General features: G+C 44.3%; 2 protein-coding genes and 1 long non-coding RNA gene across 10 annotated transcripts; 2 read left to right on the forward strand and 1 right to left on the reverse strand.

Moving 5' to 3' along the window:
• Positions 1–92: 92 nt before the first annotated feature.
• Positions 93–4,499, forward strand: LOC100824162 (nuclear pore complex protein NUP50A). 2 transcript variants are annotated; one of them, XM_003563395.3, is made up of 2 exons: positions 93–451; positions 2,933–4,499. In XM_003563395.3, the coding sequence occupies exon 2, from the start codon at positions 2,951–2,953 to the stop codon at positions 4,286–4,288; it is 1,338 nt and encodes a 445-aa protein (XP_003563443.1). In that variant the 5' UTR covers positions 93–451; positions 2,933–2,950; the 3' UTR covers positions 4,289–4,499. The 2 variants fall into 2 exon arrangements, with proteins under 2 accessions (XP_003563443.1, XP_024312394.1); XM_024456626.1 differs by lacking the exon at positions 93–451 and adding an exon at positions 1,504–1,647.
• A 509-nt stretch (positions 4,500–5,008) lies between these two features.
• Positions 5,009–12,290, reverse strand: LOC100831792. Of its 5 annotated transcripts, none has more exons than XR_002963605.1 (12): positions 11,829–12,290; positions 11,533–11,673; positions 11,305–11,444; positions 10,941–11,210; positions 10,116–10,250; positions 9,889–9,961; positions 9,316–9,408; positions 9,136–9,210; positions 8,970–9,052; positions 8,812–8,883; positions 8,115–8,453; positions 5,009–5,363 (listed from the first exon to the last, which is right to left on the reverse strand). It is a non-coding gene; the product is annotated as an uncharacterized LOC100831792 (long non-coding RNA). The 5 variants fall into 5 exon arrangements; XR_001407308.2 differs by having other exon boundaries at positions 8,115–8,659; XR_002963599.1 differs by having other exon boundaries at positions 8,097–8,659.
• A 3,750-nt stretch (positions 12,291–16,040) lies between these two features.
• LOC100824473 (synaptotagmin-3) lies at positions 16,041–23,331 on the forward strand. Of its 3 annotated transcripts, none has more exons than XM_024456662.1 (13): positions 17,906–18,303; positions 18,687–18,785; positions 18,922–18,972; positions 19,084–19,207; positions 19,710–19,828; positions 19,928–20,029; positions 20,150–20,224; positions 20,385–20,461; positions 20,745–20,840; positions 21,012–21,261; positions 21,438–21,791; positions 22,643–22,774; positions 22,899–23,331. In XM_024456662.1, the coding sequence occupies exons 3-13, from the start codon at positions 18,931–18,933 to the stop codon at positions 23,025–23,027; spliced, it is 1,500 nt and encodes a 499-aa protein (XP_024312430.1). In that variant the 5' UTR covers positions 17,906–18,303; positions 18,687–18,785; positions 18,922–18,930; the 3' UTR covers positions 23,028–23,331. The 3 variants fall into 3 exon arrangements, with proteins under 3 accessions (XP_003563444.1, XP_024312430.1, XP_024312429.1); XM_024456661.1 differs by having other exon boundaries at positions 17,906–18,286; XM_003563396.4 differs by lacking the exons at positions 17,906–18,303; positions 20,745–20,840 and adding an exon at positions 16,041–16,446.
• Positions 23,332–25,395: the final 2,064 nt, after the last annotated feature.

Consider the following 25,395-nt stretch of genomic DNA (forward strand, 5'->3'; position numbering starts at 1 on the left):
GGGAGATGTCGGCCCATGGAGGCATGGACCAGGCCGGCTGGGCTCTGCAAGCCCGTAACAATGTACAAACAATTTAACCAAAACAGTCGACTGTGCAAGAAAGCCGGTCAAGATTTTCTTCTACCTCCCACCGCGAGGCGACATGGCGAGCAGAGACGGGTGCTAGGGTTTACGCCGCTGCCACCCACTCCCTTCCCCAGCCGAGCTCCTCCTTCCGCTGCCGAGCTCAACTCCTCTCCGTCGACTCCCAGCTATCTTCCCCTCCGGAGCCCCAGGTCGCAGCTGCCGCGTATTTCTAACCATCTCCGAGACCCAGCCTGCCGCATCTCGCCCCTACTGAGGGTCCGCCCGAACGAGAAGGTCGCCGTCTGCCTGCCCCGATTCAGTTCGCCGTGCAAGCTCTCGCCCCGACGCCCCTCTGCTTCCAGTCGCTGCCGAGCTTGTCCCCAAGGTAAAAGTTCCCTCTTATTTGCCCATGGATATTTGTATGCACGCATATGTTGTTGCTATGTGTGTACGGATGTAAGAGCAGCATGGATGGATGTATAGATTTGCAGAAATTACTTGCCATTTTGTATACAGATTATAACAATAAAATAAACAGTACGCTTCTTAGTTCTGACGGAAGGGACATGTTTGACGCCCGCATGCCAACAGATGGCATGGTTTGATGCGCAGGCAAGAACTCGAGAGTCATTTGCGAAGCATCCTCCAATCCACGCATGTGATGTCCTCCACCACTAACTCCTTATCCACCACACCAGGATAGCGTAAAGCTCCTGCAAGCTTGTTTTCTTATTCAAAAGTTAGTATTTTCAAAGTAAAAGAAAAGCTGAAAGTTTGCACTTTGTACATGTGGTTATACGCTACGGATGGTCAAAATATTTCTAATTGCTGATATATAAAATTTCGCGAAACAATATATCATTTCGATCATGGGCAAGGAAAAACAAGAGAGACATGCTAACATATTAAATAGCACTTTTTGTGTATATATCAGTATATATTCATTTAAGCTAGATTTTGATTTGGACCTTTTAATTAAATATTTCTCATTGCTGATATATAAAATCTTCTGCTTTAGCCGCTAAATAGCACCTACATTTTTAAGCATAATGTACCTTGCCCATGGTATGTACTAAGTGCTGTGCCAGCATTGCAATGCTTTATTTTCCTCTAGCACATAACTTATCATTTAATATGTCGTTAGTCAACATAGTTTTCCCTTCATAAATCTTGTGTAGTCTTTAGTTAGTGCATCTCCAATCAAACCCCAAATCTCTCCCTCCATATATATGGAGAGCCTCTCCAAATCTCTTCTCGTCCAACTGACTCTCCATTTTCCATTCTTCTATGCTTTATTGATGATGTAGATAGCCCTAAAATTTTTATGGCTATAATTGTTACCGCTATAATGTTAATGGCTATATTTTTCTGGTCTATATGTGCAAAGCCATTCGCTATTCATGGCTGTTCCTCTACCACATCGTAATGGATCATCGCAGCTTACTTTGGCAGCTGTTGGATTCGTCATGGTCATCTGATGACGACCATGAACTCATTGTTACTACAACATTACTAATACACAAGGAATATCAATGGTAGAATACTCCACACCATGGTGGTTTAATGCCTAGACGTTGTCAGGTAATTGCACCAAACTATACATGTATGGGCTGTCTAGTGTTGTGAATATCAAAGCATTAACAACATTTGTTGTAACTCACGGCACTTAGGCATATTATAGGTTTGAACACCACAACAAAAGAGCAATGTTTACATGTTCTGTAAATCTTCTGATCTTAAAATAGTCGGGCCAAAACCAAACAACATAAAAGAAGTGAAAATAAGAGTTTTAATCTAGATTGTGCTCCTAAGCAACAAACCATATTTCACCCAAAAATAAGAAATAGATTCCCCTGATTATTGATCTTTGGAACAGTATTCGAGCTCAATGGCATATCATTTCCACAAATCTTAACCTACCAACTATGTTGACTACGCCTGATCATTCTTTATGAAGCGCTAAATAGAACTTAAGATTTCACTTCAGCTCGGCTTATCTCTGCAACACCATGTCTCTAATGCCTCACTTGAACTACCATAATAAACGCTGAATACAAAACTTTCTGCAAGCGCTCGACGACGGCAGGGACTAAGACGTTCAGGCGGATCTTAAAGTGGTCTCCGTCGACCACCGCAGCGACCATGTGTGACGTGGAAGTGGTGTTGGATCCATGAAGATATTCACCAGTGTTGTGACCTCCGCTGAACTGAGCCTTTACACCTCAGCCAAGTTTTTGTTTCTTGGTACGCTCTGCCTCCATTTCCATGTGAGGGCTCCTGCAAGTTTGCCGTCGGGTGTGCTATACTGTTTCTAGCACAGGGGGTGGCGGCTATGGGGCAATATGGTAGTTGCGGGAGGATGGAGTTGTTGGTGATGGAGAGGGGGAGAGTGGCTTGCCAAAGGACAGGGAGATGAGAATAGGGGGTCGGTAGGATACTGCTTTTTTGTTTGCTAAAAAAGAAGCTAGGCTTGGGGTTCGGTTCAAGATCTTTCGGATGCCAGTTGAAGTCGGGAAAGTTCCTTTATGTTTGTTTTGTCTTAGTTATAGCCTATGACTCATAGGTACAAGTACCATAGTGCATGATATGAGACTCCACATTCATCATTGGACTTCAGGCAACCTAGTTTGGCTACATTATGTATTTTTAGTGCACCTGTTTTTCTCTATTATATTTTTCCCCACTTTGCCTTTCATCTTTCCTAGTTTATTTTTAGTTTATTCTGTAAATGCCTTGGCGCATTACAAAATAACTGCATAGTCAAACATGTCTCTAAATTGTGCTATTCTCTGTGATGATTGGATGGTTATGTGTATAAAGTACTTATTACTGTTCTGTTTGTTTATTCTGATCTTTTGATCTCCAGGTACGCAAAACTTCTAAGATGGCGGATGAGGAACATGCTCAAACCTCGAGGAAGAGGGTTGCAGATAAACAAATCAACAAGGACAATCCTGAGCCTGATGATGACTCGACGGAGCAAGAAGATGGAACATTTAAGAAAGCTAGTGAGGAAGTGATGGCAACCCGAAGGATTGTAAAGGTTCGGCGCCAGCAGCCGTCATCAGCTCCTTCTAACCCTTTCTCTGCAATTAGATTTGCCCCAAGTGATTCTAGTGTTCAAGCAAGTATCCCTGCCTCGGAGCCTGCACCTTCTGATGTCACAATGCCCAATGTAACGGACAGTTGCTTGAGTGAGAAAGCTAATGAGGGCAGCAATGGCAGTGGGAGCGAGTTGGATGCAAAAAATAAGTCTGAAGTCCCAATAGAAGCACCCTCTCCACTTGTCAAGACTGGTGACAAGGCAGATGGGACAGAGGATGGAACTGGTGAGAACAAAGTGGTAGTTGCAGAACCCAGCAAAGATGACAGCAAGACACCTAGAATTGAGGGTGAAACAAAAGATGAAGATGCTGAAGAGAAAAAAGCGGTAAATGAAGATAAAATCAGCAAGGACGACGATGAGAAGAAGGATGAAGCTGGATCAGATACTAAGGATGTATCATGTGAACAGAAGGATGCTGATAGCAAAGGGCAGTCATCGTCACCGACGCCTCTTTTCTCTTTTAAGAATCTATCAAGCAGCCAAAATGCTTTCACAGGACTGGCAGGAACTGGATTTTCAGTCTCATCATTTTCATTTGGCTCAGGATCTAAAGAAAGCTCAAATGCTCCCCTATTTGGTCTTAACAGTGATGGTTCCACCTTCCCTTCTTTCAATATTGGTGCTACGAATAATGGAAGTTCTGCTCCTGCGCTCGCCACTGCAGCAGAAGCACCGAAGAAATTTGCTATGCCAGAGGGTCCAGTTGAAACAGGTGAAGAAAATGAAAAGGCTGTATTTACTGCTGAATCTGCAATATATGAGTACCTTGACGGGAGCTGGAAAGAAAGAGGTAAAGGGGAGCTGAAGTTGAACATCCCCCTATCTGGTGGTGAGAGATCTCGGCTTATCATGAGGGCCAAGGGCAATTACCGGCTGATTTTGAATGCAAGCCTCTACGATGACATGTCGCTCAAGGACATGGACAAGAAGGGCGTGACATTTGCCTGTATTAACAGCATCGGCGAATCCCAGAGTGGGCTTACAACATTTGCTCTCAAGTTCAAGGATACCGGCATCAGGGAAGATTTCAAAGCTGCGGTGGAGACACACAAGGGGAAGACGGCTCCGGACGCCCTAACAACAGCTGAGGACTCCCCAAAGGCATCTGCTGATTGAAAGAAACCACTCTGGTTATGCGTTTTGATGTGTATGCGAGGAAGGAGCTGAGATCCCCCTGTTCTTTCGGAGTCTAAACCAAACCCCATGTTGTGATACCTTTAGGATGCAGTTGCGTATGTTTTCTGTTATACTGTTTTGGAACGGTGGGTATTCTGTTGAACTTTAACTGAAGTCATAATCTTGGTAACTGGAGACATCCGTGGGCGCCGAGCACAGATCACTGATGTATGCGCTTCTTTTCTCTATTGCCGCTCAGCATCGCTAGTAATACCCATGGCGATACCTCGGCTCTGATAGCCATCGCATGTGACTTTATGCTTGTAGACAGGTACATCCGACGGGTATTGTTTTGCAGGTTCCGCGCTCTTGCTATGTGTAGCAAACCATTTCATTCTCGACAACATCATGTTTTCCTCCTGTTTCTTGACAACATGAGGTCTTTCGTCCAGCTGGTGCAGAAATAGGGTGTTCTCGTTGTGCAGCTCCAGCAGCTACATGTGACTCTTCACAGAGAAGAGATGATACCATTATCTCTTTTTTAACAAAATTTCTCAAAACAAATTCATGGTATTACTTGTCACAAAAAAAATCATGGTATTACGAAATGTTAAATCATATGCAAGTAATTTGAGAAAAACGCATATATGTACACTTTACAGAAAAGAGATGAATCATTATCTCTTTTTTAACAAAATTTCTCAAAACAAATTCATGGTATTACTCGTCACAAAAAAAATCATGGTATTAAGAAATGTTAATTTATATGCAAGTAATTTGAGAAAAACGCCCATATGTACACTTTACAGAAAAGAGATGATACCATTATCTCTTTTCTTACAATACACATAATGTCCATATATATGCCTAAATTAGCAGTATAATTTTTTTCTCCTGAGAATTTGTTGAAATGTACACGCGGAGGCGCGGAGCAAATACTCTGTTATGACCTTTGACGTTGCTACGGTCAGGGCTGGTGTTAGAGCAAGATCTTCAGATAGCTCACAGCAGTACACGCAGCAGGAAGGATAATTCCCTTGTGGTGCACAAGAGCTAGACTTCGTTTCCTTGTTTCCTGTTGAGTATAAAAAAGAAGATGCAAATAACAGATATCTGAGTACCAATATAACATGGTGCAAGACTTAATAGTATCTGCAGAAGACAATAGAAACAGGAAGGTGTTTTGGGGGATTTCCTATGCAAGAAAACCTATCAACAGCGCGGCAGTAAAATCGTAGCGCTGCTAATTTTTCATCGGCCGGTGCACCCTTACCAGGATCGCCCCCACGTTGGCACGTTGGTCTTCGGGCCGCTCGTGGCAGGAATCCAAGTCCTGATCGTACGCTGATAGCTAATTAACTAATTAACAAATTGCTCGACATAATCGATCACTGTGGACGTCTTGGACATATGAAAAACTGGCCTAATCAACGTTTGATGCTGATTTCTCCAAAAACATGTGAAAACCCAGCGGCAGTACAACCGCTGGCAGTACCGGGGTGTTACCTATTATATAAAGGGGTTGTCTTCTACGGAGTAGAAGATTACCTATACATAGTACCAAAATGAAATAACAATAATCTCACATCATTCATTACAATGTTCAAAAAATAATCTAGATTATATTTATTGCAAAGGGAACAAAAAAAAAAGCTTCTCCCTCCTTTGGCGACTCGAGGGAACCCTAGCCACCGCCGGCCTAGGGCCCCTTTCTCCTCCCGCATCGCCGCCGCCGGCGAAGGCGTGCTCGTCCAAGGAAGGTGGCGGCGGGCCTTTTTCTTCTTCCTCTCAGGGCTCCCTAGTGCGGGGCCGCGTTGGCGAGGGCGAGCCCGGCGGTGGTGGCTCGGCGGGGCGCAGCGGCAGTTGTCTGCGCGGCTGCCGTCAGCGATGCGGGCCCGTGGCTGCGGGGATGGCTGCTGGTGTGGGAGGTGAGGCGGCTCCGGGTGGTTGCGGAGCGCGCGAAGGGCGTCAGATCCGGGTCATGGAGTGTCAGATCCGGGTCTTGGGGCGTCAGATCCCGTGCGTGGGGCGGTGGTGGCGCCCTGGCCGGATCCCGATGGTGGTGGGGTTGTGTGGCGTGCGACAGGCTTCGTCGACGTTCGCGGTGGTGCGGTTGGCCCTTGGTCAGGCATTTGCTTTGGCTCGCTGCGTGGCTGCTCCTGTCCGTGGTGGGTCTAGTGACTGCGGGTGAAAACCAAGTACCGACGTTGTCGGTGCCGGCAACGACGGCGTCCTTGGACATCGTTTCCCTTCCTAAAGGCATTGTCGTGCAGTTTCATCCACACCCACCCTTCGCATACAAGGTGTCTCCGAGCGAAAGCTCAAGTTCGGTGTCCGAATCGGGTAACGGCGGCGTCCTCTGGCGTCGTACCCTCCTTGGAGGCGTTGCCTCTGGAGCCTTCGTTTGGCGGCGGAGTATGCTTGCAGTTACCCTGGCCAGCGATGGCGGCTTCGTGCAACGCGGGCGTGCTGAGGCGCGCGAGCTGTTGTTGTGGTGCAGCCCTCCTTTGCTCCGGTCGTCGAAGAAGCCCGATTCCGCCTACCTTCTTCTGGCGCAAGGAGAAGCTCCATGTTCGGCGTCGTTGGAGCGGGAGTGGTTTGATTTGACAGTGGTGGCTTGTTTTTTCGGTTTTGCTTTGTGTTTGTTTGTAGCCGGGGTTTCTCGCGCGGCTTTCCTAGAATAAGACGTGCATTGTATCAATTTTCGGGCCCGGTTTTCCTCATAAACAAGGTCAATTCTATTCTTCTAATCTAGCGACGGAAATCGACCGTCTTGAGCTCAAAAAAATCAATGCCACAAGCTTGTTGAGTGTAGTCGCAACTTTTACCCAGGAGATACGCAAATGCATGCTTAAAGATAGGTCCTAAATAGCTTCTAGGATTTCCTTCGCAAAAGCCGATGTTTTTATTTTGAAATACTCATAGATAAGCTTATTTTTAAAAACTCCTCTAGAATTTTTATAGAAAGTGAAAGTAATTTTGAAATATAGAGATGGTCAATTGCTGATACTGCTCCACTAAGACCTAACTACACTCTGGCTTGAGGCTCGTCGATGGCTAATACAATGTCCCTTCAACCCGGAGCCGTCTGTGCATAAAGCTCCACGGAGATTAAATCAACTTTTGATTTTCGAAAACAAAGCATAGAAGATCCTTAACTTTTTCAGACTTACTAACTGAAATTAACTGAATCCGGGGGCACGACTAATTGATCAAATTGACACTGTCAAGAGGTTTGTACGCTTTGCCCACCTGACACGTCACTTCTTTTTGACGCTGCGCGTCAGATGTGCGCAACCGGGAAATGAAGTCTTTCACTAGCACTCTCTAGACTTAATCCTAGCACCACTTGTTTCTAATAGTACATTGGCCCCTTTCATAATGACTGTACCAAAGCAAGGGTTTCCTGCTAGGTACTTAACTAAGCTAGAACGTGGTTGTACGGTAAGCATATTTAAAAAGAGTTGAATTTTGTGATACTGGGTGGCAGCAATCAGTAAGGCAGGCGATGACGGGTTCTATGAAGTTATGAGCGCTATAGAAAGGAAGGTGCAGGGTGATTCGGTGCATTGCACCTAGACGGAGCACAGGGCTAACAGCCGCGGCGACAGTCGCAGCGTCGCTGCCATTTACGGCAGGATTTGGGCCAACTAGAGGTAGGAGGGGTGCTGACATGTGGGGTCAGGAAATGGTTTTATGAGAATGCAAAGTCGTGAAAATTGGGGTGTTCCCTGTGGAGACGATGTGCAAGTAAAGAGTAATGCTTGAATAATTTCCCATTAGACAATTATAAAACTTGAAGGAAAACCTGATGTGAAGCCCTTACAGTGATGTCCAGGTCGAAGCGGATGAGGACGTACGCAGTACAGAAAATGCCGTTGGCAAGGGAGGTCAGGAGGAGGAACAGGGGCATGAAGAGTGGAAGACATCGCGGAAGGTGGTGGCGACGACGTGTCATTCAACTCAGAAGTGGAATACATCACGAAAGGTGGCCTTCGCCGTGTGTCTCTTCGTGCTCAGCCTCACCGCCGTCCTCCTTGCTTGCTTCATTGTCTGCCGTGGCCCACCACCGCTGGTGGAAGCGGCCGGGACTTGTAACCCACTAGCAAGGCTAGGAAGGGAAGCAACAGGCCTGGGATTTTGTCTTGAGACACTGGCATGAATTCTGGGAGTTCTACATGCGTTAGTTAGTGTATAGATGGTTTATTCCAAGGATATATTTTCAGTCAAAAAGACTCTGAGGATATATTTTTGTCCTTCAGGAGTGACTATAGCCATAGAGGAGCAAAACAACGGGTGTTGCTGGGGTGAAGACCCAAAGCAGAAAGTAAGAACGGCAAGTGGCAGCTTGTGTGCTTGACTGTAAGTGAGCTGCATAAGCAGATTCCAGCAAACAAACATTTGGGAGATCATGTGTTAAGTTCCATCAAAGAGAAATATTTTATTAGTATTGACTAAACAGGACATAAGTTAATTATGCCGCAAGGAGTAAATAATGTTAGCATAGTATCACTTCACTTTACCTTTATAATAATTGAAGAGGTGACTCTCTAGCCACAATCTTGTGATTGTAGCTGGGCGATGGAGCAGGCCATCTGAAGGCAAAGAGAGTACAACTATGAGAACAGAAAATAATTCCAACAAAATAAACTTCTACAAGTCGTAGGAAATGATGTGCCACCTGTAATAATCGGGCTCTCTTAGAACATTCGTTTTCATTCTCTTCCTCTCTCTGCTGCCATCTCTTTGCTTCCTTACAACAACCTAGTGAAAATGTACAATTCATACACTGATGGCTACAACATATGGCAGCAATCCTAATTCCTAGAATAATGTAGAATGAATACCTCTACAGTCAAACTGCTAGCAGAATTATATGTCTCCATCTGTTCCTTGCACATATCCAGCAAGAATGCACCGAACTATGATTGCATGATTGAAATAATGTGGTTAATTTTTTATTTACATATGATACAAAATAATTAATGTAAACAATGATAAGGACAACTTTCTGAAAAAGGAATCACCTCCGGAGCAGTACAGAGAACTTCTCCAGCACATTCGATCAGAACATCGCCAACGGAAAGCCCAGCTGCGTCAGCTGGTGATCCCGCAGCCACCTAATTATCAATTTATTAAGTTCACCTTGACAATATATGAAAATAACTACCAGCACTCTGAGAGATTTTGGAATCCAGATAAACAGTGTGAAAATTATAATTAGGCATAATCAAGCATTAGCAGTTGAGCACCCCGCATTCAAGAAAAACCAATTGGTATATATTATTGCTACAGGCTTTGTATGAAAACGTACAAAAATGCCTATTGCCGACCGGGTCCATATGCACCCAACATTTGAGGTGTGTTTTCTCCACAAACAACAAAAAATATCATACATGGACATCATGCTATAACAATTATAGAAATTATCCATGTTGTAGAACCCATAATAGATGACTAATACAGAGTTGGTTTTCATAATAGCCAAAATGCCTACAATGAGGACCACAATAAGAAAGAAGTATTCTGGAAAGAAATGTTCTGAAATCTCAGAATCTAGAAAATTTTGTAACAAAAAATAGGAAGGAAGAGTTGCATACATTTGAAATGTAAAACCCCTCGTCAGCATATTCACATTTCTCCAAAATTCAAAGTGGTAACATATCTAGGGACCTGTACATGAATCCAAGCCAAGGTCGAATTATTTCTCTACAAATAAGAACAAGTTATTAATCAAATGCAAGGTTCTAAAAACAAGCTACAATGCCTTGTGTTTAAAAAGCCATAAATCAACAAAAAGTGCATAGCATTGTCAATAGGAATGGACCTGCCCATAGTTCTGCCAGTGTTCCAAGCATCTTACGATAATTGCCGTTGAGAGAAAGGGTGTGTTGTTCTCTCCATGGAAATTGATACCCACAACATGACCACTATAATTTACAAGGGGTCCTCCAACACCCGCCTAGTCAAAAGGAATAAACAATTATGAAAAGCTGACAAATGGCATCCCAAGCACAATCAAATAGCAGCTGCGAAATAATGCACTGAATAACATGAAAAAATAACTGTAACATACCGTACCCCGGACAAGATTCATAACAAGCAAGTATGACACGAAAAGAATTGAAGTGAAACTGTCAATTGTTTACCTAAATAGATAATGGCATCGAACATTTTTGTCAGTTCTAGATATGCAATCCCCCATTCACCGTTGCACATACCAAGGTGACGTTGTATGCACAGAAGGACAGAACCATTTACTACTTAAGTTATTCAAGTTCTGTTCTACTGCTTACATTAGGCTGAATAATTCAGGTCGATTAGTATCAAGACCTCAAACTTGAATTTGTAACCTAGCATGGGATGAGCTGTCAAATAAATAGTGTACAGAATGCTGTCATAGCATAGCTGGCAAGTGGCAAAGGAAACTTTTGTAATTTGTTACACAGACTGCTACAATGGCCTAACATAGACACATAGTTACCATACGTGGAACACGGAATGTCCATTGACATAAGGAGCCGACCAACAATGTGGCGATCTAAGCGTTCATGAACATGTTATGATCCAGTTGAGGATCATGAACAGACACCAGCAAGCAGCTTAAGAGAGGAGCAGGAATTATGCACTGCTAAAAGCACAGATTGATTACCATGGTCGTCTGGCAGCTTGATACAAAAAGCTCAGAGCAATCAAAGGCACTGGCTTGTTTTGTGATTTTTCCCTGAGCACACATCATTCCACCATGATCGTAGAAACGTCCAATCGCTAAGACTGCTCCTCTTTTGGTAACTTCACTCACAAGAATTGCCTCTGGAAGTTCCTGGTCAGATTTCACTTCAACCACAGCTAAGTTATAGTGAAAATCTAGCATAGACACCAAGCCATCAGATATATGCCCATTCGGTAGACACACCTTGACCTACAATCAGTACACAGATCGAGAACAAAATATCAGGTCAGAAACAAATGCATATACTAAAGGTAAACCCACAAGGAACTATGGTAGCACCCACCTTTATATCCGGAACCATAAAGTTAACTCCGCTAGAACTATGAGTCCTAAGTAGCGTAGCCGAAGTTAATATTTTGCTGGTATTTGTACATCGATTAGACCCTATCACGAATCCTGAACAAACTCTTATCTTCTTCTCATCTGAAAATAAACAAGCGAGTAGGAGTCAACATTGATGCAAATCACGGTGAGAGAGATGCTAGCTCGTAGAAGAAGAGAAAAAAGGCACCTGAAAAGGCAGATAGACTGACAACCGACTTTGAAGCTAGCAGAGCAACTTTCCGAGCTTCACAACTCTGGGAACTGCCATCATGGATGTCACAAAAATATGTCTCCACTGTAAGGCTGGGCATCTCGGCTTTTCTTCAAACTATAACAAGATAATTTTCTACTGTTAAAATTTCCGTAAAGGTATGTAGATAACTCTCTCCATGGTTTATGTGCAAAGCCTAATCTAATGTCCACAAGGGATTAAACTCGATCTAGCAGGGGAATAAAGGTCCAAGAACGTGATTCCAACAATACCGTGTTCAGCATATTGCAGCTCCATAGCAGCATGGTCAGCAAGGATTTCCCTCATCTCCTCTGCTATGCTAGCACGGAGACGGCTCACTTCGGCGGCGAACTCGGAGTCCCCCTCCTCGTCTTCAGGCTGAGGCGACGAGGTTTTGGGAGAGGATGGAGGCTGCCCAATCCCTGCGCGCGTTTTCTAGCCGGCGATGCATCGGACCTTCCGTGACCGTATGGTGGGGATGGCGGATGATCTGATTTGGTGCTCGTCCTCCTCCGCCTCCTCCGCCGCGGAATCATCTCGCGGTCCATGTCCCGGCGGCGCTTCCGCAAGCGGCGGCGGCTGGCCTCCTCCCTCTCCGAGTGCTCCGGAGCATGGCGCATCGCTTCGCTTCGCCTAGGGTTAGCAGAAACCAGGGAGGGAGGGCGATTTGGGTGACGGCGAAACGAAGAGGAGACGATGGTGCGTTCGATTTGTCGAGTTTTTGGTGCGAAATCCGTTGATTGATATATGCCGCGCGGGTTGTACGGGAGCTGGATGGGCCTCGTTGGACATGGGCCAGCCACACAGGTGAGACAGAGTGGGCCGGCCCACTAAGCTGATTCTGTTTTTTTGATATATTTTTAAATACTAGCAAAGTGTTCGTGCCTTGCCACTGCCACTGCCGCTTCGCTGCGCTCTGCTCGAACAAAGTGTTTTTTTTTCTTGATCATGGTGCCTTGCCCGTGGCAGCGCCCATGCGCTGGTACAGCCGCTGCGGTCCGCTCCGCTCATAGGATCACGGTGTCTTCAAAGATATGTGAGTTCATAGAAACAAAGTGGACTCTGGATGTTTTGCCATATATAAGCGAGAAGATTGAGAATTTGCAATTGCAGGAGATGTGACTATATTTTGGAGTTACTGTTCCTGATTCGGGGGCAGCTATAGAATAATAGGGCACTGCATTTTGTGGGCAAAAAAATCAAGGATAGTGAAGTAAGCGACCCCTCCTCTTTCTCTAATTAACGATGTTTGCTCCTAGGTACATCACGTAATAAAGATATCTCAACGAAGAGTTCAAGCAAGAATTTTATAGAGAATGGATATATTCAAACTCTCATTTCATATGTAATTCGTGTAGCAGTCCCTATATCCATCTATGAATTACTCACCCTTGCATGTGCATTTGTTTTTACCATTCTAATAGAAAAAAACCGAAGTATATTATTACTCCCCCCGATCCATATTAATTGTCTCAATTTTGTCCAAATATGAATGTATCTATGTCTAAAAAGCGTTAGATAGATGTAATATTTCGACAACTAATATGGATCGGAGGGAGTACTTGCTTCCGTTCCAAGCTAACAAAAAAGAGAACATCATGCTTTTTGTGTGTGTAAATCAGGAGCTACACCATCACGCACAGAGAATACTCACTTTATAAATAGGCCCTCTAAACAGAAGTCTATATGCATGCACTGAAGTTTATTGGATCAGAGCAAGGTCCTGGACATAGTTGCAGTAAATTAGTTGAAATAATCGTAAGAAAACACTATGGGATAGAGGATTATATGTTCAGCAAACTCCCAGCAGGTTTCAGGCTTCACCAAACTCCCAACAGGTTGGACAAACAGCAGGCTACGTAAACAGCAGGTTCAGCTTCAGGAAAGCAAGCCGTTTGGTTGACGTCGCATGGAGGCAGACGCCAGGTCGCCGTCAACTGGAGGCACTGCCGCGCGGGGTAATCACCATGGCCGTCCGGCCGCCAATGCATGGGGCGCCCCGCGCCGCCGGGACACCGTTCCATGCAGGGCGCGCCTTGGCTGCTGCGTCTTCCTCCAACGAGGGCCACTTTCCCCTCCAGCCTCCTATGCTACAGCAGGTAGCGGCGGCGGCAAGGGAGGCGGTGCGTGAGGAGGCCAGCAGGCGTCGGCGGCCGAGGCACGCGGTGCGGAGGCGGATGGGGATGCAGCTGAGGAGGATTCGGGGGACGGATCAGGGTGGGACTGCAGGAGGTAGCGGCAAACTAGAGGGAGACGGAGGGAGAAGACGCGACAGGGAGGCCGAGGGAAATGGGCCATGATGAGGGCATCCGTAGTCCTTTGTCATCTTTGCCTAATGATGATCTTGCTGTTCAAGATAAACCCAATGATCTACGCATTGGACCAATTACACGAGCACGTGCCAAGTTATTAGAACAATAGGTGAACTCACTCCTAGCTGCACCTAATGTTTATATTGATGAGAATTTTATACTGCCTAAGTCTCTGTATCTTTGTGTAATCAGGTTTGAGGCTGAGGCAACCGTGGAGCATGGAGGAGAGGAGGCCGCGTGCGAGGATCATCATGTGTTGTTATCCAACATCAAGATATGCGCGAGGGAGGAGAGAGAGGCAGGCACATCACAAATGAAGATGGAGGATACAAAATGCTAGAAGAGCAACTTGTGAGCAAGGGGCAGCCAACGACAAGAATGATCTGCCCACCACAAGTTGAGTACGAATACGAGGCGCACCAGGACAGCCTACGACGAGTCCTACACGTCTAAGGGGCGCCCGGACCTGCGAGTCCTAATTTAAGCCAAGTCCTATTCGGATTGGTTGTATGTGTTTGAATCGAACCTAGTTTGAGTCTGAGTCCGTTTGTGTGTTTCGCTGCCGCTCGCCTATATATACAAGGGGTACATCTAGGGTTAGAGTTAGACCACGTTTTAGCTTATTCAGAACCTTTTGTTGAATTGCTCCAAGCATTCATCTGAAGTATATAATTCCTCTTTGTTTCGATCAGGAATTTTACCTACACCATATTTGTTTCGATAGGGTGTTTTATCTACTGAAAGTTCGAGCATAATCTGTCGTTCCGCTGGGAATTGGAAGATTGCGAAACCGCTTGTGATCGGCGGACTACTGCGCAAGTGTGTGGTATTGTGAATTTCCTTTGGGTTGCAAGTTCGTCGTGCGGCGACGGATGAACAGCCGGAAGATTTGTAAAATCATGCAAGTTATCCACGTTGCTCTCTGAGAAGATCGGGCCACTCTTTATTAGGCCAGCGGGTTGGGCGGACAAAAAAACGGGTGGAAACCTTACAAGCAACGAGGGCGAGGGGTGAGCAAAAGAGAGGGCATCGGGCGGGGGGTTTGACAAGCGACGAAAACGCGAGGTGAAGGTAACGGTTCGTAATTTTTTGTACTGCCTAAAACTTTTGTAAGGAAAAGGTTTTTTATTTATAACGATGTCAATCCTTGCACGTATGCACTTTGATTCGAGGTCTAATAATGTGTACTATCCAATGTCATCTATTCGTCTTAGCGTGAGTATGTGGTCGAGGTGGATTATGATAATTCAGTTTTTCCAACTAGCATTGCCTATTTTTGTGTTTGGCTAACTGATGTACTTCCGTGTTTATTTTTCTCAACGGATTATAAAATAAGCTTAGCGCAACACATTTCAGCAATCCCAAACTGACCCTAAATAGAACGAAGGAGACAGTTGACATCTTTGCAAATTATTATACAGTTCACAAGGGAACTGCTAAAAAAAATATAAGGAAATAAAGATTAATGGGGCCTTGTTTGATTACTGTTTTTCTAGTGTATTATCTTCTCAAATTCAAAAACACTACTTCCTTCGTCCAACAAAGGATGTCTCAACTTTAAGTAAATTTGAATGCATCTATACACTAAGTCATGACTAGATACATATGAATTTTGACAAACTTGAGACATCTTGTTGAACGGAGGGATTACATAAAAATCAATGAGCTGTTTAGTAGGTGTGGATCATAAGGGATAATCACTATATTTCTCCCATTTTTGTATCGTTTCATACTAGTGTTTATGGTGGAAGGAGATTTGAGAGTTTTGAGCGAACACTCAATCTAATGAAATACTACCTTATACACTTGCGTGGCTAAAAAATCACCTGTGTCAAGCAAGGCCTCAAAAGGCAGATCAGGACGTGAACAATAGGATAAAATCTGACGTGGATGAGAGAAAAATGAAGAAAAAGACACGGGCCTTCTTTTAATTTAAGAGATGATCTCTTCGCCAATAATGATAAGGCAAATTCGGCATTGTACTAGATTTCTTCTTAGCATTTATTTGGTTAATTTTATCCATCTAATTATTAATTTTAAGATATAACATTAAAAAATAACCCATTGTACATGTTTTGTTTTATCTTTTTTGATTGACGTGGAACACTTGACATAACACAGTATTTCGGCGGTCGGCCGGCCGGCGCGCGCCCGCAAGGCAAGCAAGAAGAAACCAGGACACAAAATCCACGCCGCCCTCGTATCCTTCAAATCCCTTCCCCTATCGCCGCGCGCATCCCGTTCTCCGCCCGCCCGCTTGGCGCTAGCTAGCTTTAACTTAGCTTGCTTGCTGGTCTCGGCTCCGTCGCCGGCCTCCTCTGTCTTTTGTCTCCTTTCGTCGACGAGGTCTCCGAGGAGGCCAGAGCTTGCGCGCACGCGGCGGCGGCGGCTGATCGATCGTTCGTTCGATCTCCATGCGGCTGGCGCATTCCCGGCTGCTGCAGGGACGATGGGGCTGGCGGGCGGCGTGATCGGCTTCGGCGTCGGCCTCCCCATCGGGCTCGCCGCCGCATACCTCGTCTACATCCGCTTCTTCGCTCCTCGCCGCCGTCTCCAGGTACGTGCAAGCCCAGACATCTTCTTGCCAATACCATTTTACATTCTTCCGTTCTTCGTGTGCTTCCATTGCATCCCTGCACGAGATGATAGACAGGGAGATGACGATCGAACGAGTCCAGTCGTGCGGTGCCGTGCCGTGATGAGAAGTCAGAACCGAGTCCATTCCTTCCTTAGCCACGGGGCATCGGCGTTCTACCCCAGCTACTGCTCTGTTCTGCTCTGACCAGGGCACGTCATCATCCCTTTGAGTTGGCACTTGGTATCATTTTCCAGCCTTTGCTTTGAAAAGCTCACCGGCCCGCTCGCTACCCGCTAGCTTGCGTATCCGATTCCCGTCCGATTTCATCCCCATGCCGTACATATTCCTCTAGCTGTAGCTGCCCATCTGCCTGTTGATCATATAAATCGATTTGATCGGATCACGGACAGGCTCACAGGCTCCTCTTAAGTCGTCTTTAGTCTTTACCCGACGGAACCGATGCACGGGGCGTTTCCGGAATCCTGAGTCGTTCCGAACTTCCGGCCGGTGGAGGGGACGGCGACTCGTTCGGTGATTGCGATGTGAGAGCGGATATGCCTAGTCCAAGCATGCCAAGGCGAAATCTCTCTTGCCCATTTCTCTAATCTGAATATCTGATTTTCGTGGGCGCGTGGCGCTGTCTGCGGACTTCCATGTGGTGTTTTTCTGTTTTTAGTGTGTGTGGTTCGAACAAGATTATCGGTGGTTAGGTTTGATAAATTAGCACGCACGCACGTAGGAAATGAGAACTTGAGAAAGACGTGCGTGGCTGGGACTCTGAATGTGGCAGAGCAAAATGCCAACTTGGGAATGTGCCATGGACTACTGTCCTATCTAGCTAGCGTACTTTGCTGAAACGAAAACGGGATTGCTTACCTCGTAAGAAAAGAAAGAATCAATATGTCCGCCGTGTTAAGTCCAGAGAAAAGTCATGACTGCCGGGTTAAATTAGGTGCCGTGACACTATGTTTACTGGCTTTGATAGATCAGTATTCAGTACTCTAGTCTATAGAAAAAACTTGTGTTACTGGCGAAGGTAATAAGTTTTTATAACCACTGGAGATTTCACTTTGTCCACAATGGAGCAGTATACCAATTCTTTGACTTTCCAGAGCTAGTCCACATGTTATTTTTGGGTCAAAAAGGAGTCCGCACGAAAATGGCCGGCGAGACTCAAGAGAGGGCGCTCGTAGCCTCGTATGAATCGTAAACTAAAATAAATAAAAAATCTAAAATCTCTCTGGTAGGATGCAAAATCTTGTCGTTATTATAGTACAAATTTAACGACAAAAATTTAAGAACGAACGAAGAAATAGTAATAATTTTTCTGACTCGAAATTTAAAACTGATCAGTTCACCGCAAAGCCGCTTTTCACGACAACTTGCGTGACATGGATGGTGCTCTACGGTTCTACCAGGTGGACTGACACGTCACCTTCTTCTCAGCTCCACCTCTTCTTCGGTTCTTCCGCTCTCTGCACCGCCTCCCTTCGGCCCCTCCCAGGCCGCCGTCAGCTTCTCCGATTGTTTTTCCCGAGCAGCGGCGCCTTCCGCCCTCCCGAGCGCGACGCTCCAACCTAGACGGTCCGGCCGGCGGCCGCCCCTCCACCACCGTTCGGCCGGAAATGGCATTCGCAAGAGCGGCGCCTTCCTGGTCCCCAGCGCACGCAACCTCGGCCGCGCCGGCAGCCTGGCATCAACCTAGGCGTCTAGGCGACACGAAAATTGCGATTGCGCCGGCGCCGGTGGATCCTGCGATCCCACGGCGGAAGCGACCTAGAGACCAGATGGGACTTCGGCTCGATTTCATTTTGGAGATGTAAGGGTCGGCACTCGGTACGCCATGTGGGAATATTTTTGGCTGGGTTGAGGGGATATTGGATGATGTTATTGGTTCTCTATTGGTACATGGAAATCTGGCTCAGTAAGACAGTATCGAACCCTAAACTGTCAGATTTAAATAACAGTGGTCTTCAGAGATTTTAGTGGTACAATTACAGGGTGGGTCAGATAATAGACTATATGAAAAAATCTTAATTATATGTACCCTTTTAACATAAAAATGGTAGATAGCCCAGTTTCGCTAATCACTGTGAAACTATGCAAGATGAGATCAACACTGTTCTTATACTTCTGTAACGATGTTTTCTGTTATGGACAGACTGCAAGATGAGATAGACATTATATTCCATTCTGATTGTTCATGACTGACTTTGCAGGATCCTGTCGTTAGACCTCTACGAGAGTTAGATTCTGAGACGTTACAGACCGTAGTACCAGACATTCCGTTATGGGTCAAGTGTCCTGACTATGAACGGGTTTGTACTTGTTATACTACTCTGTCAATTGTCTATCCTTTATCATCTCAGCATTATATTGGTCATACTTCAACCTCTGTTTCGTTGTAAACAGTACTGCAAGTGGTTAATTAATTACATTTCATTTATTTTGCAGGTTGACTGGATGAATAAGTTTATTTTTGATATGTGGCCTTTCCTGGATAAGGTTCTTTTAGCGAATGTTTTAGTGTGTCATTCACAGCTTCATCATTTGTGTAATTCATAATTTTTTGTTAGAAACATGACCAGCCTAATACTTTTCTTCCTTTTATAACAGGCAATATGCAAAATAATTAGAAGTGCAACAAGGCCAATATTTGATCAGTATATTGGAAAATATGGCATAGAATCGATTGACTTTGGAGACTTAACACTTGGCACTCTTCCGCCTACACTCCAAGGTCTGGAATTTCTCTCAGACCACTTGCTATCCTGGTACAACTTGTTCAGTGGGACAACATCGCTATCTCTCAAATGATGCTTACCATCACTACACAAAACTACATTTTTCATTCTCGTCCAATTCAAATATAAGATATGAATAGATCAAATTTGACACATCTGTTCCAAATCTGTAATGTACACTCCTTCCCTCACTGCAGTCTCATTTAAAATTTTAAATGACAGGATTGAACTGACCAACCTTCATTTAGTCCTAAACTTCTAATATAAGATTTTTTTTAAGGAAGAGTTTTGTTAAGAAACTAATGGCTAAACTCAATTGTTTGTATAATTTAAATCTGGGATATGCATTTGATGCTTCTGTTTCTATCTATTTAATTGAACCGGGCATAAAAAGGATTTTTTTTTTACTTCAGTTCCAACTTTTTATATTCTTAAAGGCTTCTGATCTAGATATTTCAGATACTCCCTCACTTACTTTTCCTTGTTTTTTTAAAACAGGAATTAAAGTTTATGAAATGCAAGAAAAAGAACTGGTAATTGAACCTGTGATCCGGTGGGCTAGCATAGCAAATGTAACTGTGAACGTGAAGGTGCATTCTTTCAAACTGTCCACTCAGGTTAGTTTTGCCCCTGGCTGCACTATACAGACAAGTAGACGGCACGTTTAAATATGTTTATTATGCAGACCACTGACATGATCATATTGCTATTTTCAGCTTTTGGATTTGCATATAATGCTGGCACCGCGTGTGACTCTGAAGCCGCTTGTGCCAAGCTTTCCCTGCTTTGCCAACTTGTGTGTTTCACTGATGGAGAAGGTATAAAATCTGTTTCTTAAGTATGCAGTTCTGTACATAACGTCTTCTGTGTGCAAGCAGCAACAAACTAGGTTCAGTCAGTTTCACTAAGGGACTGACTCGAATTCTGTAATTATGAAGCCACGTGTTGACTTTGGATTCAAATTGCTGGGTGGAGATGTCATGGCAATTCCTATCTTGTACCAGTTTGTCCAGGTAGCTGCTCTCCTACATGATCTTACTACGGGGGGAGTGGGGGCTGAATTTGAAAGTTCCTGAATAATTTCACAATTCCTGCATCATTACTGTTGATATTCCATACACTTGGTTCTTTCTGGACTTACTTAGCTACCATTTTTCTTTCTCTCTCTCGCAGGAGCAAATATCAAAGCAAGTTGCAATTCTGTACCATTGGCCGAAGGTTATACAAATTCCTATTTTGGATGGAGCAAGGTGATGTTCTCTAATGATATACAAACAACTTTCTATCTTTGCTTAATTTATGATATGCAATAAGTTCAATATCCTTCCGCAAAAATAAAGTCAGTTGTAGTTGACGTTCCCAAAAAACAAGTTGCATATAAGTTTACTGCTCCCATGAAAAGATAAATATGAATTCAAGTCCCCACTTGATTATCTTCAGTTAAATTCGTACATGATATCATTATATTCCGTGCACATTATTCTTGAATCTTATATCCCATAGATAACTGGAAATAAGTTTTTTTTCTGCAAGGGGGACTTTTATTGGAGAAACTGTTAACAGTGATCCTTGGGTCTGGCATAAATGGATTGCACATGCAACCTTTATTCAAGGAAAGGAATGGTGGGGGTAACTTTAAGATATACTGTTGTTTTGTCTAGTATAAGGCAATCATATTGCAAAACGCTACTTGTACAGTTTCTTACAGCTGAAACGACCCGTGTTCTTGGTTATGGACTTTCTTGGTTTAATTTGGACTTGACATTAATTATTGATACAAAGTTATGAACCATGCTGCAGTGGCGCTACAAAGAAACCAATTGGAATATTGCGCGTCAAGGTAATTCGTGCCATGGATCTTCCCAAGATGGACTTGCTTGGAAAATCTGATCCCTACGTCAAGCTCCGGCTAAGTGGCGAGAGACTACCCTCAAAGAAAACCTCTGTTAAGATGAGCAACCTAAATCCTGAATGGAATGAACATTTCAGGCTCGTAGTCAAGGATCCCGAAACACAAGTCCTGGAGCTCCAGATGTTTGACTGGGAAAAGGTTTAGCATGCTGTATGCAACTTAATTTCCTTATGTTTTTTTAAGTATTTATTAACCCTCACGCTATAGAGTTGAAGGGCGTGTTTCCTGCTATTTTGAAATTCTAGGTTTTTCCGGCTCTGAAAATTGGCCGGACATATCAGATACCAACCAGTTCTCCTATTCTGATTGTGCAGGTCAAAATGCATGATAAAATGGGCATGCAAGTAATTCCCCTCCGCTCGCTTGCTCCTTACGAGAGCAAGCTGTTTACGCTCGACCTTCTTAGAAGCATGAACCCGAATGATCAGCACAACAAGAAGAACAGAGGAAAGCTTGTCGTGGAATTGACATTTGATCCTTTTAGAGAAGACAATAGCACGCCTGCTGTGATTTCAGATGGGGAAGGTAATGTTAGTATAAAAAGGGACATCCCGGCTGGTGGTGGGGTGCTGTTGGTTTCAGTAGAGAATGCTGAAGATGTTGAAGGGAAGCGTCACACTAATCCATATGCTGTGGTTCTTTTCAGAGGAGAAAAAAGGGAAACTAAGGTTAGTGTTACTATTAGTACTTATTATTAATCCTATTGCATCATCACAGTATTCCATTTCATTTTTTTGTATCACTGTTATCAAACGTAACATAGCTGCTTCTTTTGTTCAACCCTATCTGACATATTGTCAGTCTTAGTTTACACTGCAGGCTAGTTTATGGTGACAAGTTCCCTCTTAAAACATCCATTGTGTTTTATGTCACATTGCACTGCAGATTGACTCGCACCCGCAAAAAAAAGAAACTGAGTTGTATTTCCTTTTAGAGAGAGCTTGTCGAATTTCTTAGGCACGTGTCTGTTTTTAGGATAGTTGTAGTTGGATCCACTTATACACTTCAACATTCATCAATTCTGGGTCGGGAAACTTAGGATAGTAGTAATAGTTGACAAGTGCTAGGCTGCTGTGTGTTGGGAGTTCTGAAAAACTGAGTTCTAAAGTTGTAGATAACTCTACAAATTTGTTGACCGGGTTTAGAGTAGTAACGTTCAGAGCAGGTTGTAGAATAAGTCCACTGTCATGAAAAAGTATCCAGGTTCTTGCCCTGCTAGGCTGCTGAGTGTTGACAGTAAGTTAAGATGTGCACCAAGCCACCAATGGCTAGTAGCGTCATGTTTGTGCACAACTCTGAAGCCACCTTACACCTGATCATGTTTTCACACATTGATTACAGTATCAGTCGTACAGTCTGTATACGTCTAAGAAGTGTCTCTGAATATAAACGTACAGCAGACTGACACTTTGCACGTGGTCCTAAAATTTCGCATGAAAATATCACCATTCAGCAGTCCAGTTACCAAAATCCACAGTATCACCAGCTACCAATCAACATCTTTGTCCATAACCTGCAGGTTATCAGGAAGGCAAGGGATCCAAGATGGAGCGAAGAGTTCCAGTTTGTGGTGGACGAGGCCCCCGTGGACGAGAAGATCCACATCCAAGTCAGAAGCAGACGCCGCAGGCTCCTCCCCTTCCACAACAAGGTCACCTGCGGTTTTTACGCGCAGCCACTAACCACCTTTAACAGTTTGTCTTTACGGATCACCGCATGCCCACACTGAAATTCTGAAACCTACCCTCTTTCTGTCTCTGTGGAATTTCCTTCAGGAATCGCTGGGGCACGTGAACATAAACCTGATGGATGTCGTGAACAACGGGCGAATCAACGAGAAGTACCACCTTATAAACTCGAGGAACGGGAAGATACACGTCGAGATCAAGTGGAACACCGTGTGACTGAACTCTGTACATGTACAGTTTTGCCATATATACTTTTTTATAGGGAGTTTTGCCATATATACTTGACGCCGGAAGAGAAGGAAATAGTCAGCCATAGTTGTTGTGGACCCTCTGTATGTTGTTGTAGCTTTGTATGGCCCCAGCGGTTTTGTTTTGTTTCTTTTTGCTCCATTTGGCGATTTTTGGCGTGTGTTGTAACATCGATGAGTTGGCTTTGATGTGTATGTGTATAGTACTTTGTGTCTCCTGTGAATTATTTGCCAGCGCAATAAAAGGTGGTGCCTTTGTTGATCTGCCCTTTTATCACGCGGCATCTTGTAAAGCTTAGCTTGTCTGGTTGACAGTATTAAGAGTGAGTTGCACAAACTCAATTGTAGCCGTGGAACCTACCGGTTTGTGCTGTTTGGTTTAGTACCAACTCATGCGGGCCAACTTCAAACTTGCCAAAGTATGGTAGCCATAAGCCCATAACCTGGCAATCATTTTGTTCTCTACTGAAATTTTGCAGCATCAACAATATTAGTAGCTTCTAAAAACAATATCAGCAGCATCTAAAGACAATATTAGTGGCATGTAAAGACGATATCAGTACTACCTCCGGCCGGAATTACTTTGTCGCAGATTTAGTATAAAGTTGTGCTAAATCTGTGACAAATAATTCTGGCCGGAGAAAGTAGCTAGTTTCTGTACAAAAATTCCCGTCTGTTTGCTGTTTGCTGGTAATAACAGCCCAACAGGGCCAAACACTACTAGCCCTGGGCAGTGGTCACTTCACCAAATTGTGGCCTAGACAGTTGGCAACAACCAGACCCCCAATGCACACTTTGTTGCCAAATTTTTTGATAGAGACGGCAGTTTAGCTTTGTTTCACCAAAGTCGCCCGACACACTCGCAATCATCCCCTGGAATTCGCCATTTGAGCTGCCCCCAGTTGATGCAAACTTGCATGTGGCCATGGCCGGCAGGCACCCATTCGCAGTGATCGTTCGTGTAGAAACTTTAAGCTTTTGCCAATAGACTTTGCTTTTTATGCGCTTTTCCAAGTGTAAATCAAGGCCCGTTTTATTGTCTTCTTTTTTCACTTCCGAAATGGGGGCAAAGGCCTCCAGTTTCACTGAGAATCTGACAGTTCATTGCAGACACAGCAACAGCAAATTGACCTTGATTCGAGCTCACTCGAGCTCCTTTCACGTGCGCCGATCGATCCCCAAGAATGATTAATCATGGCAGATTACAGCGTAGCGTGTGCCGCGCATCGGGTCAACGACATAAAAGGAGTGCTCAGATCCACATGAACCAAAGTCCAAAGTACACGCGAAAAATAAAATAAAATGAGAAGCCCAGTGGTGCATGGGATCTATCACCACAAAAACCGCTATCCCCCAAAACAGGCGTCTGGTTAAGCAAAAGATGGTCTGCCCTCTACGCTAGACTTGTCGATCTATGCAGATCATATAATACTACTAGTAAGTACAAAGGTTTTTTTACAGTAAATTTTGTCCTTTTGGAGAACCCCATGGACCATGGCCAGCTTTGCAGTCCTGTTTAGCCTCTCGTCCGTCCGATATATGGCTGTAGAAATTTTTCTGTATTCGAAGTTGAAATGTCAAAAATATGGTGCTGCTCGTGCATCCTTTCCTTGGAAGGCATGAGCCACTTGCTGAGGATAATCGTTTAGTGTCTTCTATAAAAAATAAAGTACTAGTATAAGTATGTTGTAGTGAAGATCACAGTGTTAAGTTAATTACACTGGTGACGGTATGCGTGCTTCCCGGCAGAAAAAAGAAAGGTTGTTTTGCCCGGCACCAATGTTCCACTTGCCCTGCTTGTTTATGTTGGTCAATCTCAGGGGTAACTCCCAAATTAAGACGTAAATACATACTTATACTTGGTCCAGTCGAAGGGCCTGAGGCCGCAATTTTATTAGAAAGAGAAGAAGTAGAGGAGCAGGCAATGCTTGGGATTGCAAGCCCGGCAATACAACAAATCACCCACACAAGGAGGTGCAAACAGGGAAGAAGCCTACAGTTATACTTGGTCCAGTCAGTTCGTGATCCCATATGTACTTCACAGAGCTTGCTGGATTCATTCAAGAAAAACAATAGGCCTCCCTCATTGAAACAATGGTGCCTCACTAGTTTGCCGTCAGGAATCTTGCTGGATTTCTTTCTGAAATGGCACTACCAGTACATGATATAGTCCTAATTAATCAAGACTCAAGAGCCAGCAGCTAAGGGAACCGGTGATACAGAGTCGGAGAGTTTGTGGCCTGTTTAGTCCAGCTAAAGGGAGGTTGAACTAGACATCCGTTTACCAAGAATTGATGATAGTAGTAAATAATCTGGACGTGCAATCAATCCAAATC

This window comes from Brachypodium distachyon, chromosome 1 (assembly GCF_000005505.3).
Source record: "Brachypodium distachyon strain Bd21 chromosome 1, Brachypodium_distachyon_v3.0, whole genome shotgun sequence".
NCBI lineage: Eukaryota > Viridiplantae > Streptophyta > Magnoliopsida > Poales > Poaceae > Brachypodium > Brachypodium distachyon.

Bases quoted from the DNA above. Each gene is read 5' to 3' on its own strand.
- LOC100824473 (XM_003563396.4), top strand. From the start codon at position 16,339: ATGGGGCTGGCGGGCGGCGTGATCGGCTTCGGCGTCGGCCTCCCCATC. The intron at 20,225-20,384 runs GTAGCTGCTCTC...TCTCTCTCGCAG, and splicing joins TCTTGTACCAGTTTGTCCAG to GAGCAAATATCAAAGCAAGT. The intron at 20,462-21,011 runs GTGATGTTCTCT...ACCATGCTGCAG, and splicing joins CCTATTTTGGATGGAGCAAG to TGGCGCTACAAAGAAACCAA.